The sequence below is a fragment of the Manacus candei genome, unplaced genomic scaffold (assembly GCF_025592945.1).
Source record: "Manacus candei isolate 608988 ecotype Guabito, Panama unplaced genomic scaffold, ASM2559294v1 h1tg000049l, whole genome shotgun sequence".
Taxonomy (NCBI): Eukaryota; Metazoa; Chordata; class Aves; order Passeriformes; family Pipridae; genus Manacus; species Manacus candei.
Window position 1 is genome coordinate 27,460,704 of NW_026138097.1, and position 20,326 is coordinate 27,481,029.

Below are 20,326 nucleotides of genomic sequence, written 5' to 3' on the forward strand. Positions count from 1 at the left end.
TGGGTCAGAAGGGTATTTTCAGCCTTGCTTGTGTAGAAATATTACTGTGCTTCTCCTTGTGAAAGACAGGGCATTTAAAAAAGAGTGCATGGTTTCAAAAGAAACTTCTTGATTACCTGTGTTCCATATACCCAATGTCTGGAAAAAACCCTTGTGCAATAATTTCATTGTGAGTTGGCTTGTTGACTTCATGTCATTGGATACTGAAAGAACCAGTCGAGCTATTTTTAAAAGGAAGTGTTAGCTAATCCTGTCAACAACACCTGCAAAAACCAGAAGAGAAGTTCAAGGTTCTCAAAACTTAGGCTGAAGACATAGAAGGTTAGATTTTCTGAGAAAAAAATTTACTTTGGAAAAAGACTACCTGTTCTCCTTTTTACCTTCCTCTGCACCCACATCTTTACCACCCACTTCTCACTTATTTTAAACAGATGCATTAGGTCAGATTCTAGAGGCAGAATTACTGGTTTAGTGAGACTGTCTCTTTCTGCAGATATTGAAGTATTGGAAAGTTTTGTAATAACTGGAAATACTTCAAAGTGTCTTCTGCACGAGCTTCAGAGAAACGAAACCACTGCCACTATCCACAGTTTGTTTTCAGGTCCACTGAGTAACTTTAATCTCATCCCAATAAAGTTGGTACAAAGAATAAGAATGGAAGAGAAAGAAAACCAGATACAAATGGAAAGTTTTCTTACTCTTGTTGAGGACTTAATTTACATGGGTGTTTCCAGCAGCGGAAACATCAAGTTTGTATTTAGGCTGGTGATCTGGGTGCCCTCTATTTGTCACTTCTAAGCAACTAAGACATGAGCTATTCTGGCAGCTCTACACTTGCAGTCGCAGGCGCTCACACCTAACAAACTCAGCTTTGTGTAGCCCAAACTGTGCTTTGGCTAGCCGGCAGCATGCTGGAGGGAACAGCTGCTTAATGACAGACCTTAACCAGCCGTGCTCCCTGCTCCCGACACAACAGCTGATGAAAATATCAGACCTCAAATATGTTCTGCTCTGCTGAAGCTGGGCAAAGCCCTGGAACATAAGTAACAAGTCTGTGCTGGGCCACATGGGGAGATGAATGCTTTAAGAGTAAGCTAATGGACAGCAGATAATTGCATAGTGCACTAAGTACACATAAAGGTAGGGCTGTCCTACATGTTCACGGACAGCTGGTCAAGCTCCCACTTCTGAAGTCAGGCACAGAAGCCTTTTTTGATGGTTATGTGTATTATTTTGTAATCATAGTTGCTTTGACATGTGTTTTTTAAATTGTTTGGGGGTTTTTTGACATAGTGCAGTACTGAGGAGAATGAAAGACCAACCTCCAGTTATTTGCCTTTTTTCTTCCTAAGCCCAGTCATTGGACAAGTCAAGAATTCTTTGCATTTACTCAGCAGGCTCCTTACTTCTCCAGTCTGCAGTGAGAGAGGGAACATTTACCGAAGCTGAATGAACAAAACCTGCCGACACTTGCTTTGGTTTGCTTTAGTATTTCATTATGTACAAGAATTGTTCATTAAATGACAGACTCGATCACTTTACATATTTTGCCTAGCAGACATGCATGATGACACTTTGAGGGAGCTCTGAATGACTAGGGAAACTCCACTGAAAACAGAGGGATCGCAGTTTGTGAGCTACACTTACTTTGGTCTCCTGCTGGCTACTGATGAATTTGAACTATACTGGTGGAGGGAAGGAGCAAGGACCAGATAAGAGTAGTGTCCCCTAATTCTCACATATTCAACTTTCGAGTAACGAATTTGTGCTTTAGTCATGTCTGAGAGTGATTTGAGGAAAGAATTCTATTTCTACACAGTCTTCCCTTGGAGCCCATTATCTGAAACCATTTTGGTCCCATCCTGCACAGTGTCGGTGAACTTTGCCATCTTCTGCAATGAAGACAGGCTGAACATCTACCACTGAACTATGTGTCTCATATCAGCTGCTGATATAACAGAAAGTTCCCTCATAGGACATCCATCTTGGAGGCTTCTACTTCTTTGTTACACCAAACCTCAAAATACGTGTTTGCATGCCCATACTCCAGTGAAGTAACCTGTCTCTCCCAACTGACTACTAGTGCTGACTGTAGCAAAATCAGTAATTTTAGCAATAGCAGCAGTAGGATAATCTCGAGAGCAGCCATGAAGTGGTAGGATAGTACATGTGATGATACTAAAAGACTTTGCTACAGTATTGATGGCCTTGAATTTGATTGTTGGCTTTCACAGAGTTGGTGAGTTTAATTATTATATCACTTAAAATCCATGTGGAAAGGGAATTGATAGGAAATGTCAACTATTTGTCTTCCAAGTAGTAGGACATGGGCTCTTAATCAGTAACAAAGAGTGGAAAGTGTATAGAAATAAGAGAACTGAAGCAATAAAAGTAAATTTTACAGATCTGGACTCCAGGGTTCTTTCCCCAAGAGCCAAAATTGGAGAATAAATGACCTCACAATTCCCCAGAGAAAGAATTCTTAGCAGGGTACTGCAACTTCAGTCTGTGGAAAGAGAAATACTTTCCCTTTTGCTTTGAGCAAATACAAGTAGTGTTCCTGTCTCCTGGTTCCTTAAGGACTTGTACCTATATGGTCTCTGCTGTGTGGTGCTTGACCTTCACTTCTCTAAGCTTGATGCCCAGAAGCACACTTAGCACAACTGAAATACAGGCAAGATGTGTGTGCAGTTAAAGTAGTCAACAAGTTTCACTGAACCTGTGCAACACGTACTTTGCAGGTGCTTGGCCAAATTTTGGTCTGGTTTAAAGGGATTTTTGATAGCCTCTGCCAAATTTCAGAAATTCTCACCAAATGCTGCATGCATTAAGATCTTTTTGAACTTGAAAAATTTAAGGAGAATGGTTAAAAAAATCTACAAAGCCAGGGACAAACCTCATTAATTTCCTGTATTCCTGCAGCTGGCAAAAGTAGTTTTGCATATATGTTAAAGTATTTGCTTGGATTTTTTTTTCTTCAGTTTGAGTATTTGCCTATTTTTTAAGGGGAAAAATGGATTTACACTATATACAGGATCTTGTAATTGTGAGTGTCAGGTGACCTTATGTGAAAAAATACCACTTCAGAGAACTACTTATAATATGCAAAAACATGAGAAAGCAGAAGCTTCATATGCAGTGCATGAACTTGGAAATACAAAAGAAACAAACACAACATCTGAAAAATGCTGAACAGAAAGGTTGAAAATTGGAAGACAAATGGAGCTAAATAATTTCTTGCTATGAGGTAAAAACATAGGTGAGTTATTGTGAAGGACAAGATCTTTCGTCAAAGTGAGAAGAAGTGGTACTGAGCCATGAAACAAAAGATCTTCCGGGAAAGGAAAACGTGGGAAGTTGAGTTAGGCTGATGCTAGCAGTGTAGTCTTCCCTGGCAGGAGAGTCTGCTTTAATGTGCAAGGGAGGCAGATGTGGATCTTCAGATGCCAGTTCTGGTGACATGTTAAGGTTCAGGGTGAGGGTGAGGGTTAAGGTCTCTCAGGGTGGTTGTCTAGAAGACCTGTGGGCTGTCCTTGACAACATATCCCAGGTGTTCAGCCTGGGCCAGCGCTCTAAGCTAACTCCCAAGGGCTCCTTCCAACCTGAACCTGTCCTTGCACTTTGGAGTCTAGTGAGGTGTGATCATGGATAAAGTGGCACTCTCCATTTCAGGATGAGAGAGCCATTAGCAATATTTCAGCAAAGACTGAGTTAATGCTAATGAAAAGGCAATATGCCAGAGTTGTGAGAGACTGACAGCTGTGGGAGCTGTGTAGATTAGATTTGCCGTGTGCATACAAACAAGTCTTATAGCAATCCTTGCAGAGATTTAATTTATAAACATGAGAAAATGTGATTTTATGAAATGTGCAACTGATAGTAAATCAGCTTACTTTTTACACTGGGGGTATGATGTGAGGAAGAGAACAAAGCCTATTTCTGTGGGAAATTAAAAACAAAAGGAGTACTGCTGTATCACTTGTGATTAAGGCAAATATTCTTTGTGGGTAGATACATATAATATGCATTCGTATCCTCCCCAGTGGTTTCTAGCACTTAAAGTAATCAAAATGGAATTTGGTGAAGAAATGATAGATATTCCACTGGGCATTTTTCAGAGACAGGGAACCAACCTTCTCCTGGTTTTATGCATCTCAATTTATGTCTCGATTTTTTTTTTCTATGCTCATAGACTTAGAAACAGAAATAGCTTTTGAGGGGAGAATGAGTCTTTGGCCTCTGCATGAAGAAGATCTGAAAACAACCTCAGCCCGGAGTTTGCCATGCTTATGTAACATAATCACAAATGGTTCTCACCTTTGTAGATGAGCTCCAGGGAAACCTGAATGAAAAGCTTGCACACTGCTTTGGGAGCAAAGCATTCCTTTGTATGTTTCATCCCAAGTACATTTTGGACAGTTGATTATCACCAATCAGAGGATACCAGAAAAGTCATAATGCAGAGGAATATCTCGTACACATTGATTTTGCTTTTGTCCTGTTCCCCTAGAAGCACTGCTTGCCTAAAAAAGACCAGGAAAAGTTAATGCTTGTTATCTCATCTCAGGGGTCATGTTTCTTCACAGACATCAGTGGAAACGGCAGTGGTTTAAGTTGTCCTCATACAGGTGTTGGGCATCCCTGTTCCATAGACACTACACGAGATGTGTTCTGAAGGGCTTCCCACTGTCATGGCTAATAGCACTCTTGGCTTCAAGATCTATGTTCTCCACATCCCACAGGGAGGCAACCATCTGCACCAACTGATTCACCTCTCCACCATTTCTCCCTGTCATAAATATTTTGAAGCTTTGTCAAATCTAGCTTGAAAAGGAGACATGTTTTGGCTTCACTTAGTGTAGTTTCTTTCCTGTAGTTCTGCACCAGTATCATCTGGCTTTCACCAGTATCATCATCAGTCTCCTGTGGCTTTTCTATTTTTCTCTGCCTCCTTGTGCTGTTTGTTGTCCTTGAATCTACACAAAGGCAGTGGGTGCCCTAGGGCCAGTGTGCCATAGCTGCTCCTCCAGCTCCAAAACATGTCCTCTTCTGCCTTAGTTCTTGCCATGGGAAGGATTTCCCATTTTCACTGACGTGACTGTTGCCACTGCTGCCCTAGTTATTCCTACACCTCCTGGCTATGCCTATTTGAAAGTGCTGTTCCCCAGTGCATCCCAGGTCAAGTGAAAGCTGCAAGTGCTCTAGAATTATGTTATTTTGGATTTAGAGAATTTATTTAAACTTCTCCCAAGACATACTTTGATATAGCCTGGACATTGGATAGTGAGTGGATAGTGTCAAGAAGTAAAACTGAGATCCTGATCATGGTCACAGGGTAACAGGCATTTCTATTAGAGTAAGAACTTTGCAAAATATTAATTCTTGTTTTTCATTGCTGCTCAGGAATGTGAATGGGGAAAAATTGCCACCGATTGCATTTCATGGCTTTTGTCTTTTTTTTAAATTATTTTTTGTTTTGTATATGGGCTTTCTTCTGGGCTATATTCTCATTACTTAAGCAGAGAGAGTAAATTGGATTGAAGTTTTTTGTTGACTAATTTTTTTTAAAGATAAAATGTGGCAGTTGCCCTGCACTTTGAATTACAAAGAAGCAAGTAGCAGAAGAACTTCAGCTCTCGTTTTTGGGGCAGTCCTGATGCTCAAGGACAGCTTCTCAATAGATAGGCCGTATACCCTAGGGATGTCTAGGTGTTCCTCTCTCAGGACAGGCATCTTGTGTTCCTTCAAATGCGGGTTCAGAGCTCTGGTCTCTTGCTGGGGACTGGGATTATTTCTGTGGGTTGAACCAGTGTTAGCATTTGCAGTGCTGTGGGCAGGGGTGACTGGCTGTTATCTCACAGCCAGCTTTAGTAACAGAACAGGGGGAAGTAAAGGTTTTTAGTAGTGGGCTAATAGCAATTGACCTCAGATGGCATTTCAGTCATCTGATGCATGAGCTACAACAGATGCTGACCCAAAATTAGATATACTGAATTAGGGTGAAAGCCTTGCAGAACAAAACAAAACAAACCCCAAAACAAAAGACCTAAAACAATGAACACTCCTCAGTCATAATTTTCAAGATACAAGGTCTGAGTCCCTCTACCCTTCTGGGCTCTCTCTTCGTATAGTATGTTTGGACAGTCTGCTTGGATCAGAATAAATGTGTGCATGTTATTTTTGCCCAGTTTTCTCCCACTTCTATGCCTGTGTCTGTAGAAGTCTTACAGAAACCTGTGTCAGAGCACTAGCTGTTTATGTCAAATTGCCTATCAGGGGTTTCTGCCTTTATGCTTTTACCAGAAGCAGAGATGCAGATGTGATAATGCTCAGGTTGTCACCTACACAGTGGTCTAATTATGCCGTACTTACAGAGCATCAGATGTGTCAGGTGTCCTTCTGGCAGTGGTGACAGCAGGAGGCAGAACAACCAGAGCCAGCTGGTACATTTGATGCTGAAGATTGTAGCATGACAGGACTTAGTAAATGAAAACTCAGCCAACAATCATCAGGAGAGATTATTTGACACAGGGAAAGACTATCCTCTACATCAGCCTGCTCTTTACCTGGATGTGTTGGCACTCTTCCATTTTTCTTGGGAGAAAGCAGGTAGGAAGAAGGGTAACCATTAAAAACGTTTGCTGAACTGAACATACATTTGGCCGAGATACTGCCAAATTGAGCAGATTTTTGATGTCACTCTTGGGTAAATAAATAGCCTGAGCAAACTTGAAAACATCTCAGCCAAGATCCCAGCTTCGAACTGCATGGTCAGTAGTTAACTTCAAATGAAGTAGAAAATATGCCCTTATAGTCAGATATAGACTATTGAAATTCTATGCAGTATATAAAACAGTTTTAAAATCAGAAGAAAACCTATACAATAGGTATTGCTTTCTCAGTGTATTTTTAAAATATTTTTATATGTCTAAACCAATACAAAATAAAACATCAGTCATCCAGTAGTCTCTGGGAGGAGAGGATCATGTGAGTAATGGTTAAACTCTATAGAGCCAGTTCAAGAGATGGACTTTGAATTTTTGGCAACAGAGGTGTGTAGCCGTAGATTGAAACCAAACCTTTTCTACCAACATTAGTGAATAGTGCTAAAAGCTCATGTAAAATAGGACAAGTCAGACCTTTGACATTTTTCTCACAACTGTTGCTTTTTAAATCGCTGCCTTTGCCTGCAAAAGTTTGTTGGATTCATCCATCGTGCGTGTCCTAGAAATTTGATAGAGGTCTCATATGTTCCTTGTAAGAGGATAAAGCCAGCTGCAGTACCCAATTGTTAAGATGTGGTTACTGACTTGAATGTCATTAAGTATATTATTCGGTGTTCCTCTGACTTGAATCTTTTGGATAGGAGTTTAAAAATGCTAGTCCTCTCTGATTTTAGTGAACATTTAAGACCGCACACAATTATTCATTAAAAAAAGGCTCAAAGGGTTGTTACCATGTCCTCTAGTAAAGATTTCATCTTTCTAGTGTTAATGTAATGTGTTATAGAAAGACATTGTATAGAAGTAGCTGTAGATCTTGGTGTCTGCCTTTTTGAGAAGTATTTTAGGAATATGACTTATTTCAACTAACTTGTCCATGTGCTTACCAGACTGTGCTGTACCTGAAAGTGTTCAATGGTTTTTTTCCTGTTATTTCTAAAAGAAGGGCCACCACTATCTGTGGCTTGGTTTTAATCACGTTTGAAGAATTGCACTTTACTGTGACACTTTCACCTAGTACTGTATTATGTTCAGTGGTTCATTAAGAACTCAGGAGAAGGTGATGTCAACAATAGTCTGTCTTCCAGCATCTGGATTTCCTAGTTATCCCATCAATTTTGGTGTGAATAAGCCATCTCAAAATAGGCTGACATTTGAAATATGTATGATCAAACTACATGGTTGTATTAAATATTGTCATTAGTATTATTATTACCTAGTTCTGTGTGATTTCATTGACAAGCTACACAGATCTTTGTAAAGTTATGCTCTCTTGTGAATACAGATGCTAGTGATGAACTTTTGTTATTGATTTTTTTGTTCACACAAAAAGCATACAAAATAGATTAAAAAGTGAAGACCTTGCCCTAGTTTATATTGTCTTCCTTTATGACAGATTTAATTGGAAATCTAACAGGAAATTAGACTGTAAGATTACCAACTGCATGGGTGGCATGCCATGAAAGATCAAGTGTCTGCATCTTTCATATTGCACCCCAAAGCAGCTTTATCGATTATCTGGGATTTCTTGTGGGTTTAAGGATATTAAATATGACATCAGCAGCTTCAGCAGCAAAAATATTCAAAGGTACATGAGGTAGAAAAGCTACACAAGTTTTCTTATAGTGTTTGAAAGTTGAGGATGAAGAGCCTTTTACATTGTCATCTAGAAGTGAAAAAGGAAAAGACTACAGAAGCTAAACCATCTGTACACAGGCCTATTGACTGTTCATTTCCTAAGGATCTTTCCATAGAAGCACTTAGGAGGATTGCTTTTTCAGCACTAGCCTCTAGAGTATTTCATCATGTCAGCCAGGCATTCCACAGGAGTATAAATTAATGGCAACATTCCTCTTAGAGAAGTCCCTTTTGTGTTTTGCCAGTTTACCTTACCTGGTACAGAGTGTCTCCAGGGAAGATTACTCAGGAAGTTACCTACTTGGCTGTCATTCGTTCATACAAAAAAGACCAGTAAAACCAGAGAGGGAGAGAAAAAGGAATGCTCAAGTCTTTCTGTCTGTCCTGTTTATGTGGAAAAACTTAGTTACCCCGGGGCCAAATTCATATGGAACTGTTTTCACTGGCATGAGGTCTGTGCTAGGCAAAGATTTGTCTCTCTGCACAGGCATCATAGTGCCATGCCTCTTGACAGAATGTTATTTCTTAAAGCCAGTTTATCCCATGGCCTTGTCAGAAGTGGATTACCATCCTCCACAGACTCTGGTATTCTGTAGTTGTACAAAGCAGGAAGGAAGCCCTTGTGCTTTTGAAACTGTGCTGGAAATAATTCAGCTGTTTACATGTGACAAGAAGCTTTTAAATTAGACTGCCTGAAATTGGTTAGCTGTTTCTCTTTAAGTTGAAGCTGCCAGAAAGATTTCACTTTTGACAGAAGAAAAGAGAAGGGAAGACCCATGATGAAGGAACCTTTTATTTGTCATAATCTAAGGTTATTTGCCTGTTACTGGCAACAACAACTGGGAGATTCAGTATCTCTAGGAAGTTTAAATTAAAAAATTGTAACTCTGTATACACCTTAATACCAATTATGACATCATCCATCTAAACTTGACTATTCACTTCAGAGGCCACAGTCTTCCACAAATTGTTTGAATGCAGTTTTGTGAACCCACTAGTGGTTTTGGCGTCTGCAGATTAAATATAATTTGAATTGATACCACTGCAGTAGATGGAATTATCTATATCCCAGGAGAGGTTACATAGAGGAGCTGCAGTTATTCCATATCTAACACGTGGTGTTTTCAGGAAGGAACAAACTGAAGCAAGACAGATGAAAACATTTGGAGCCTCAGGCATTCAGGTCAGAGCATATTACAGAAGGGAGATTTGGCAGGCATCAAGGATGGAGAAGGTGGTATTTTCTACGGCTTTTTTGCTATTTTGACAGTGCAGCTTTAGTTTCAAATATTAATCATGTCTCACAGGAAGAGTGGAAAAGAGCAGTAGGAAAAATGCTCATTTCTGCTTCACGGATGCAGTTTCTTTTGAAGTCAGTAGGAGTTGCTTGCTTGTATGGTCTTTGGAAGGGAAAAAAAGTCAAAAGACTGCAATAAAAAGGCTATGCTTACATTTGAAATGGAAGGACTTTACCACAGTTATGTGATGATACTCTGCCTGGTTTGTTCATTCAGATAAAGTGGTAATAGGATGGCTGTGTAAGTGGATAGACTGAGGTGGGTTGGCAAGATGTTCCTGATTGGTCTCATTGTCATGGCCCTGTCAGAATGCATCAGGTGTAACCCACAGGAGCTAAATACTTGTTAAAACAAGTCATATTTCATCCTTCATGCTTTTTGAATCTAATCTTGTTTTAACAGTTTGCTGGGTGTACCAGATGATTGACGCTGTCACACTGCAGATAAAATCTATCATTCTGTCATTTTTATTCAATAATTGAGAAGCATTTTTGTTCAAGATGGAATCTGAAGGAATGTTACACATTTTTAATACGGTTCACCTTAGTTATAAAAATAATCCATCTAATTGTCTCGGATTCATTGGCAGACATTTCCTAAATACGGACCTAGAATGAATTAGTATGTTAGTTGTACCTGAATATGTCTTAAAAGATATGTGCTGTATTTCTTTCTAAATATGCTACAAGGAGATGTAAATGAATATAGTATCAGAACCTTGTAAAATAGATGAAAGGATATCAGTTATGTTTAATCATGGGCATATTTGGCCTCATTTCATAATAAAAATCATAGACTAATATTAGCTATTAAGAACAATTACATGTGCTGTTGTGAAAAGCTTGTTACACTGAAAAAAACTTCTGAGCTCCTGAACTTTGAGCAGTTAATAATGTCAGAGTTTTTACCTTTAAAGATGACCTGCAAGGACTGTGCTTCGTTCAAATCAGGGCTGAGGCCTCAAAGCGGTATTTCAGTGATCTTGTATCATGTGTGATTATTAGTAGGTCATAAAATTATTCTAAAAAGAGAAGAGACTGACTTCTGGTGTAGCAAGAGTTCCGTTATACACTTTAGAGACAGATACTTACCTTATCTTCAACTCTAGTTGACTTGAATTTAGTCTATATTAAATTATTTTGCCTGCGTAACAGGTCACAAGCTATTCCTGCTGAATCCAGAGAAATAAAGTCCAGCTCGAGGTGAAAACAATGACAGCTGTACTTGCTTGTTACTTCAGAAACCAGATGCAGAAAATTGTGTTTGGTATACTTCCACATGTGCTACATTATTTGCTCTTTCTGTGTTTCCACAGGCCTTGAATAGGGGCATCGCTGCTGTCAAGGAAGATGCTGTGGAAATGTTGGCCAGCTATGGGCTGGCATACTCCCTGATGAAGTTCTTCACGGGTCCAATGAGTGACTTCAAAAATGTAGGTCTGGTGTTTGTGAACAGCAAGCGAGACAGGACCAAAGCAGTTTTGTGCATGGTTGTGGCTGGCGCTGTAGCTGCTATATTTCATACCTTAATAGGTAAGGTCACTTCACATGTAGTTGTGTCATTTCATTTGCTTCCCTTGCCTGTTCTTCAAACTGATTAATGTGTAGACTTAATATTTCATTTGTAAGTGCAACAGGAGATGTAAAAGAGATGAAATCTCTTGGGCTGGTATCATGCCCAAGATTTTTATTACCTTTTAAACAAATTGTTAGGGATCAGATTCCACCCACAGGGCTTTCCTGCCTGGTAGCTGAACATGCTGCTGATCTCTTTCAGTCAGGTGTGTGAGCAAATCTTTGGCTAGGTTGACAGGTTGCCTGAAGCTGATAGCTCAGTATTACTGTTAGGTAATGATAATCAACTAGCAGTATCTGCTGGAATGGGTTTGGCAGGGTTTTAAGGTGTGCTTGGTAGGGCTGTCTGTCAGTTCTTGGTAGCATTGTCAGTGTACGCCCTCTGTACCAATCCCTTTGCTACTTACAGTACAAAACTCGAAGCAAGTAAGTGCCAGCATGCTCATTAAAATATCAGGTATTACTCTCTACTACTGCTAGTCATCGTCCACTTCTGTTGAATAATTAATCTGTAAGGGAGGAAGTAGTTACTAAGAGCACTTTATACCAAACTGAGGCCAGCTCCCTGAGTGTACTCTGACTCTGAAACAAAGAAAATACACAAGCAAACATGAACTGAACGTAAAAAGTAAGGCAGTCACAGGATTTGCCAGTTTCTGAGAGCCTGGAGAAATGGGATATCAGCTCAAGCATCAGCCACAGCAATAAAAAGTCACGTGACTTGGAAGACTTTTAACTTCATCCTCTCCAAAAACTGCACCGGATTCTCTGCACCTTCTGGCTCAGTCTACAGAGCCGAAATCTCTGGACCTCAGCAAGGAGGAGCAGGAGATGCTGGAGGAAGAAGCAGAAAGGGCATTGCATTGAGCAGGTAAAATCCCAAAAGCTGAGAGTTCTAAGGGGTGGGAGGGAGGAAGTAATGTGACAGCCTATGGAGCCTCGTGTCGGTGACAGGCAGTAGTGTTGAATTGGATGACCAGCAGTAGGGGGCCATTCTATCACAGAAAAATGGGAAATGCAAGTGTAATGGCAATATCCTGAATTGCTGTGAAATCACAGAGTGGCCTGGAAGTGAGGCACCATTCATTATCAGTCTGTTAGTATCTCAAGAGCAACATGTGTTGCTGTTCAGCCTATAGTGTTAAAGAGACTAGAGTAGACTAGACTAGACTAGAGTAGACTAGACTAGACTAGAATAGGACTATTTCAGTTCCTGCCTGAGTAGGTAAATCTGGTAAATTCAAATGCCCTCTGCTCTTATCCTTTAACAGGCTGTCAGCTATAGTCACCAGCTTTATGTGCCTCCCAAGCAGTACAGTTTGTTGACTATCACATCGCTTATTCCACCACTGATACGAGAGCCCTGTGCTATTTACCTTTGCTCCATGTTATGGTCACAATAAACACTTACAATAATGGCTCACTAGGCATGGCAACTCTGTACCAGGGATAAGCTCATGCTAATTTTATAAGCTGAATACCTGCATTCAAGTTAATTTAATTCACTGAAAGCGATTGGTCACTTCCTCAATATGCTGATATTTGAGACTGCTTTATTGAGTCAGTATTATAAACTTTGGGCCATTTGTACATTTGGCTCTCATGTTTCTTTGCTTGGAATGTTTCTTCAGCCCCCAGAGCTGCTCTTCTAGTTGCTCACTTGCTTTCCTGCCAGTGCTGGTCAAAATTTTTGGCTTTGCCAGCTGGATAAAAAATTATTTTCTAGTCATTCAGTATTTTATTTTAAGCTAGGATAGATTTTAACAAAATTTAAAGTATAACTGTCAAATTTCCAGGTGAAAGACATAACTGGATTTTCCATGTGGGACTTCTTATTGAAAGGAGATGTTTGGAACAACGGTTGGAAAATCTGCCAGATAAGTTTCTTGCCTTTGCCTGGAAGTTTAGAACTTCTGAAATGCCCTCTGCAGATACTGGGGGAAAAAAAGGAAGCTGTGCTTGCCATGCTTTAAAGTCCTGAATTAAAGGGCTGCACACAATCTTTCAGCTGCTTATGGTGACAGACTGCTAAATATTTTTTAGTATTTCAACTTGCCTATGCCTGAAAGTATGCAAAGGCCACAGCAGAGACTGGCAGAGCGCCCGAGAGAATGGAGTTAGTCAGATTCTAGCACCAATTGCCTGGGCGACGTTGCCAAGTTTTATGTTCCAAGTTTCCTTTGAACCTGTTTCAAGTCCTGATTATTCTGCTCTGACCCACAGATGCACAGCCTGCCTAGCAGGAGGAAGAGAAGGAGTTCAGTGACAGGCAGCCTCCTAGGACCTGCAACTACTCCCCAGCAGCTACAAGCCTATCACAGGCTAATCTACAGGAGACACAAATACAGGGTACTGATGCTCGGTAGATGAAAAAGAGAAACAAACAACACTCAGGGGACTGAATTTCTTCTACATGCCATGAATATAGGGCTAAGGAAGATGACATGACTGTCTGCTGTGGACTGTCAAAGCCCAGGAAGAAACAGGAAACAAAAAGCCTGATGAAATACAGAGTACCAAAAGTCAGAAGGAAGAAAACAAGTGGTGGTAGAAACACATTGACCACAATGAATCACCACATTTCCAACTGCGATAGAGACTATTTGCAGTCTACACACACAGCTCTTCACAAACAGCAACCTCTACTCATTTAAAATATCAAAACAGACTGTCTCACCCACCTGACTCATGCTTCATTGCTTCAGCACCAGCTCCCCACTACTGCTTCCCCTCTGGGCCTCACACAATCCTCTATGGGAGTGACTGGCTGAGCTAAACCACTCGAACTCACAGTTGCAAGCTCTGGGTCCCCACCACATTCCTATGAACATCTGCAAAGTCCTCACCAACAGTTCCTATCACTTCCCTGTACAGGTATCAGTAAGAACTGAGAACCAAGTTGACTGAAGGGATTTGAAACTATATTCGCATCCCACTTATAATGCTGCTGCAAACCTTGGTCAGTACAGTATTCCTGGATTTGCTGTTTCAGGTGTCATCTGGAAATAGAAGATAGTATGCTGCCTTCCTTCCATTGAGCTATTTTGGGGGTAGATACTGCTGCCATTTAGGGTTTCCTGGTGGGAAGTTCACTCTTAGCCAGAGTCTAAAGTGTCTCATTATTTCAGAGATTGGCATTTTGGTGGCTGTAAGAGAAGAGATTCAAGATGCTAAGCCTGTCTTTGCATATTTTTGATATCTTACTAAATTGCCAGCTTGACAGAGGAGAAAAGTAATTTATATAACATTATGCTAACATAATGCATTTCTTAGTGTTGCTGGCAAGCCCTTCAAACTGAGTCCTTTTAACACCAGTGTCATGAAGGACATGCACATTTTCTTTGGCAATAAAACAGCATTGTTCAACTTTTCACTAGTTTACTGAGAAATAGTATACTGAGAAATTTTATTTCCTCTTGAATAACTCTCTGAGGTTCTGGAAATGACAAGGCAGAAGTTATTTAGAGCAAACATCCTCTTTGCTTAAGCAGACATCCTTAATTGGTGCCCACTACACCTGATTGAAAACTACATGAGAGATCATGGTCATCACCAGGAGAAAATGGTTGGAACTTCAGTAACCAGTAAACTTTAGTATAAATTAACTTTAGTAATCTATAGCAGATTGGATGGACAAGACATATGAGTGATTTGTTTTGTGCCCATTTATTACTAATAGGCTAGTGGGCATAGGCCACTCCAGCATAGATTGCACAGGGGAAAATTTAGCAGTTTCTGATAATCCCACTGATCCTTTTGAACTTCCCACATGCATAGTCACTGTATGTACATGAAAGATCTGCATAAGAAGTGAGACGTAGGTGTAATCCCACCAATTCCTGTGTAACACTACTGGAATTTTCTAGAGACTAGGAGTTACAGAGTGGGTTATGACAAGCTGAGGGGTTTTTTCCAATCAGTCTTGTTCAAATGTGCCCACTGTACTGGCTCATACTGAACATTTTGCCCTGGAAAAAAATGACAGGAACACAAATCAGAATATAATCCAGATTTGCCTTCCTCCCTCCCCCAAATAAAATTAAAATGTTATTCATTAAAAATTTGTCCTGCTTCAGCATCTTCACATGGCCATTGTTAAAGCAGTAACATGCTTCCCTGCCTGCCCTAACCCTTCTTCCACAGCAGGGGCAGTTTCTTCTCAGGAAGATGCTTGGGGCAAAGGAAGAAAGCCTAACACCAAAGCACTTTGGGATACAATGACTGTGTTTTATTTAAAACAGCCAAATTTTGACACTTATGAGATGCTGGCTTATCTGAAGATATTTCAGATACCAACTGTCATTGATAGATTTGGGAAAATCAACTAATGCAATTTTGGAACTAGAGCTGAGCATGGAAAAAGGTGATTGCAGTAATCAGTCTGCATTGAGATGCTCCTAAACTGTTTCGGTTTTTTTCTAATTCATGTAAAAATAAGCAGAAAAAAACCCCAACCATACACAAAGCCTTTGGGCTTTCACAAGGGGGACACAGGCTTTTTCTTCTGTTTTAGATCAGGGTAATCAAAGACATAAAGGAATCTATATACCCTATGCCATCTCCAAATGAAGATTTGCTATTTAGTTTTATTTTTTCATGTTGATATTTTCCTATCTGCCCAAATCACTTAGCTGAACAAATTAGCTCAGGTTAGAGCATGGTGCTAATACCACCAAGGTCATGGGCTTGATCCCCATATGGGCCATTCTCTTAAGAGCTGAATTCAATGGTGCCTGTGGGTCCCTTACAACTCAGAATATTCTGTGATTGTGATTGAGAAACTCCTGATCAGCACCAGTTTTGGCCATGTGAGCCATCTTTCTGACAAGTAGCAGAATAAATTTTTTACTTCTAGTCTCCAACTTAATTTTTAAAACTGGCAGCAAAGTATGAAAATGGAATGTGTCTAGAACATGCTTTAACCCAAAAACATTTTTTTGATTCTTTTTTTCCTGTGGTAAAGCTAGTACTGACATGTAGCTCCATGCCTGGAAGAAAATGGTATCACTTCCTATGAGAGTTTCTTTTTTTTTCCTTATGATTGAAGTATAACATGTTCAGTAGTAGTCAGCTCCAAAATAACTATAGTACAACTATTTGTCTGAGACTACTGGCATCATTAAGAGTGTGTTCAGTTGTTTTAAGAATATCTGAAGTTTATGTGGTAATGATTGGCTTCTTAGAGAAATTGGTGTAGGAAAGAGGAGATCCAATTAGGTATACAGTTTTCAATGTCATTTCTTAAGCTTCTGGGTCTTAAAACTCAACTGGAAAAGCCAAAAGCAAGAATTCCTGCTTAACTTCTGTAGCAAAATTGATCCACATAGCAAAATAAATTAGGTATTAGGGGAGAGCAAACAGGCAGCTTGTCTTGGAGTTGGACTTCTCTGTTTTGGTTGAAATTATGTAAGAAATGGGAAGCGCCATCTGCTTCAGATTCATGTAATACTCTTTGGCTCTGTGGTCTATGTTATTAATTTTGCACTGTTCTACATAATAAGTTTGTAAGGTTGGCCAAGGTTAAGTTCTAATTGCATCAGCAATTGCCTGATTCACAGCTCAGTGACACATGCCTGTATATTTGTTAGTAAAACTCAGCTTGCTGAGTCCTTCTTTCTGAGGAGGGAAACATTCATGGACACCAGCAAAAGTAACTGTTTGCTTTCACTGACATATGAAATAGTTGGCCATTTTGAAAATAACATTTTAAGCTTAACCATTACGGTTTTGAAACCAAATTCACATTAAAAAGTGCAGTTAGACTTTTTTTTTGATGGAGGGAGAAAAAAATGCTAAAGCTAAGCTTACAGAGCTCAGTGCTGATATCCCTAGAAATTTTAAAAATGTGGCGCTGTGGGCTGTGATGGTATAAGTCCCATTGAGAGTGCCTTGTCAATAAACTACAACCCTATGGTGAATTGTTTGTTCCTAGAAGTGAAAGTAGTTTTCTGTGATAGTAAACTTAAAAAAAAAATAAAATTTAAACATCACAATGGCTTTTAGAGCAAAAAAAGTTACTTATTGCTCACTTTCTAAACATTTCTAAAGTCTCATGTAAAACAGGCAGAGTTCATGGAGAGGATGGAGGATGACTTCTGCAGCATGCTGTGCTTCTAGAATGGCAGTGCTGGAGGAGGCTTCTCCACAGAAGCAGCTTCCTCAGCACCTGGACTCTGATTTTGTCAGTCCCTATGTGGAGGAGAAGATGGTGTGTTTCCTACAGCAGTTTTTAAGGTTTTATGCAGAAGTGTAAAGCAACCTTAATGGAACCTAAGAGACAGCTCAATGAATCTGACCCTCACATATGGCTTGTCTCACACATCTTCCAGATTCCTCTCCTTCACTGAAATAAGTCGATTCAGAAATGGCCATGTACTGCCCTACCATAAAAGCAGTTTTCAACAAGGACTTACCACACAAAAATCCATGCATAGCAGAGAGTTTTCCAAACACTGAGCAAAGATTGGTGCATGGGTACTCATGCGGAAATAAAAAGAGACTGTGCTTGATGTTTGACTGAAGTGCAACAAGCACTTGAACACTTTAAGGAGCTAAACTGGCCTCCCTGAACTGAGGAAGGGTTGGAGTTTTGGTTTAAAGTTCTTCCTCAACCTCCTTCAAAAGGAAACAAGGCTGGGAGTGCCCCAGGAAGATGGCTAAGCAACTTGGGATTTACTGTGTGAACTCGGAGACTGTGGGTGTAACAGTCATTGCTCAGGCAGAAGACATATAGGCCTGGTTGTCTGGAATGAGGCTTGTGCCAGTTCCCAATGCTATCATACCACCTCCTTCTATTCTACTATGTTATTTACACTGTCTTATTTGGACTTAAATAGTCCTTTCAGTTCTGTTAATCATTTAACTGCTGTATCCCTAAGTCGTTGCAAAACAGTGATGACTGAAACTCCTCAATTGCTTCCAAATACTGTTTATGAGTTATGAGAGACAGGCTAAGAAGATTGAATTGGATGACTAGTGCTAGCATTTGTCAATCCAATTATGAGACCTGATGCATGACAAGGGTAACTTTCCTGAAATACCCTATATGAAGATCTGTACAAAGATAATAGAATTGTTATAGATGAAAAACCAGATAGTGTTCACATTAGAAATAGTTATCTTAGAAAAGACACAGGTGGGAGAGAACTGAGGTAAGGTTCCTCAGGCACAAGTAATTCTGCCATTACTTGTCTTGGGAGATTGACTTTACAGCCAAGTCATTCTTTTAACAGCTATCACGAGTGTATAGGGAAATTAAGTAATGATACGCAGGTCTAGAACATAGTCTATAAAAGGTTAAAAACTATTTGGATTATTTAACTGTGCCTATTAGATATGTCTGTATAGTTGAGAGACTCCAGTCACAGCTAGCTCTTCATTATTCCTTGCTATGGGGAGGACTTGGAGGTTATTAAAACAGCTGGATAATATAGATGCTAACGGAACCGTAAACAGTTCTTTAGAGAGGTGTGTGGCAAGTCCCTGCATCTGTGCTATCTCCAACCCAACACTTCTTGGAAAGAAAGACCTTGAAAGAGGTGTGTTGCCCAGCACTAAAAGTTTTTGTCTTGGGTTGAAATAGGACAGTGAAATAATATACTGGCAATCAGAAGTGGGAACTCTGATTTCCAGAGATGCTCTTTTCTGGCTCGTGGCTCCTGAGGTGTTGGCTGTAGATAAGGAAAGAAATTACAGCTGGTCAAGGCTGCCCAGGGACTGGACAGCAAAGCACACAGTGCCCTGACAGGTCCCAGGTCAGAGGTGGTCATTAGACAGAGTAAAGGAGAGGCATAATGAGTGTGATTTGTTGCATGCCTTCACAAATCATAGTATCCTTTTACAGCTTTGAGCAGGTTTACAGGTAATGTCAAGAGAATGCAGTGATAATAGATGGTTTCAGCGTTTATAAGGCACTATATCCCATGAAATACACAATGCCTGGTGAAAACAGCTTTTCTAACAAAGAGCCTTGATTTAGTGAAGGAGCAGTAGATTTTCTGGAGTACCAGTGTGTTCGTTTAGCAAACAGATGTGGCACTTACTATACCCATCTTCCAAACCAGCCATTTGTTATCACTCCTCTGCCAAAGGTTACTTTAAAAAGAACCATGAGGGCACTTCTTAGTCATAAACAGCAGCTGGTGAGGCTGTAATATCCTGAAGCCCTTGCAGCTGTTTGCTAAGTGGATGGGTGTCTGAGCTCCAAGGCATCACAGTCCTTCAGGTACTTCTGCATATCTCACCCAGAGCTCATATGTAATCTTTATTTTTCATTCGTATTCTTGTGTCTCTACAGCATATAGCGATTTGGGGTATTACATTATTAATAAGCTGCACCATGTGGATGAATCAGTGGGAAGTAAAACTCGGAGGGCCTTCCTATATCTTGCTGCCTTCCCTTTTATGGATGCCATGGTGAGTGCCTGATTCAGAACTGAATTTTAATATTAATGTAACATTTTTTATGGCCTTAGTTCACGAAGTCTGTTACCTGATGGGAAACTGAAGGTATGCAGAAGCAAGGTATGTCCTTTGCAAGCCATAACTCTGGATATACCTGAACTCATCATCTGCGAACTCATCATCTCCTGCTATGCGGAAAAATCATTTGGGTGGACTTTAAACATCCAGAGGTCATGACAGATGTCAAAAACCTCAGCTGCCTTGTCAGAGCTACTGTACGTGCATGTTGGAAAGCATTGGTTATCTTGTGATGAGCTACACTGGTTTTCTGTATAAGACTTCTCGTTCCCATTTGTAGTGGAAGATTTAGAGTTGCCATGCATTCATTCCCAGATCACTTGCAGAGCTTGTAATGAATAAGGTCAATATTTTCTCAAAACAAATTTGTTGGAAAGATATTTCTTGCTGTCCGTTTTTGCAAGCACAGCTAAGTTCAGTATATCTCAAATGATTGGGCAAGAGAGCCACATGGGGTGCACTGCTGCTTCCCAGATCACCAGGCTTGCTGCTCATGGCCTGCCAACATAAAAACATGGCACCCCCCTTTAATGCTTCTACTGTGTAAAACTGGTAAAGGAGAACCTCATGGCAATGCGTCCACCACTTTCTCTACCACTTTATCTACTTGAAA

The 20,326-nt window shown here is 40.2% G+C and overlaps 1 protein-coding gene across 1 annotated transcript in view; it reads left to right on the forward strand.

Moving 5' to 3' along the window:
* The window catches only part of ANKH (ANKH inorganic pyrophosphate transport regulator), a 105,395-nt gene that overhangs the window by 46,363 nt on the left and 38,706 nt on the right, over nucleotides 1–20,326 (forward strand). Inside the window, exons 2-3 of the mRNA XM_051799327.1 lie at nucleotides 10,974–11,190; nucleotides 19,529–19,647. Of these exons, the coding sequence (XP_051655287.1) occupies nucleotides 10,974–11,190; nucleotides 19,529–19,647 (336 nt within the window). The remainder of the gene's footprint in view (nucleotides 1–10,973; nucleotides 11,191–19,528; nucleotides 19,648–20,326) is intronic.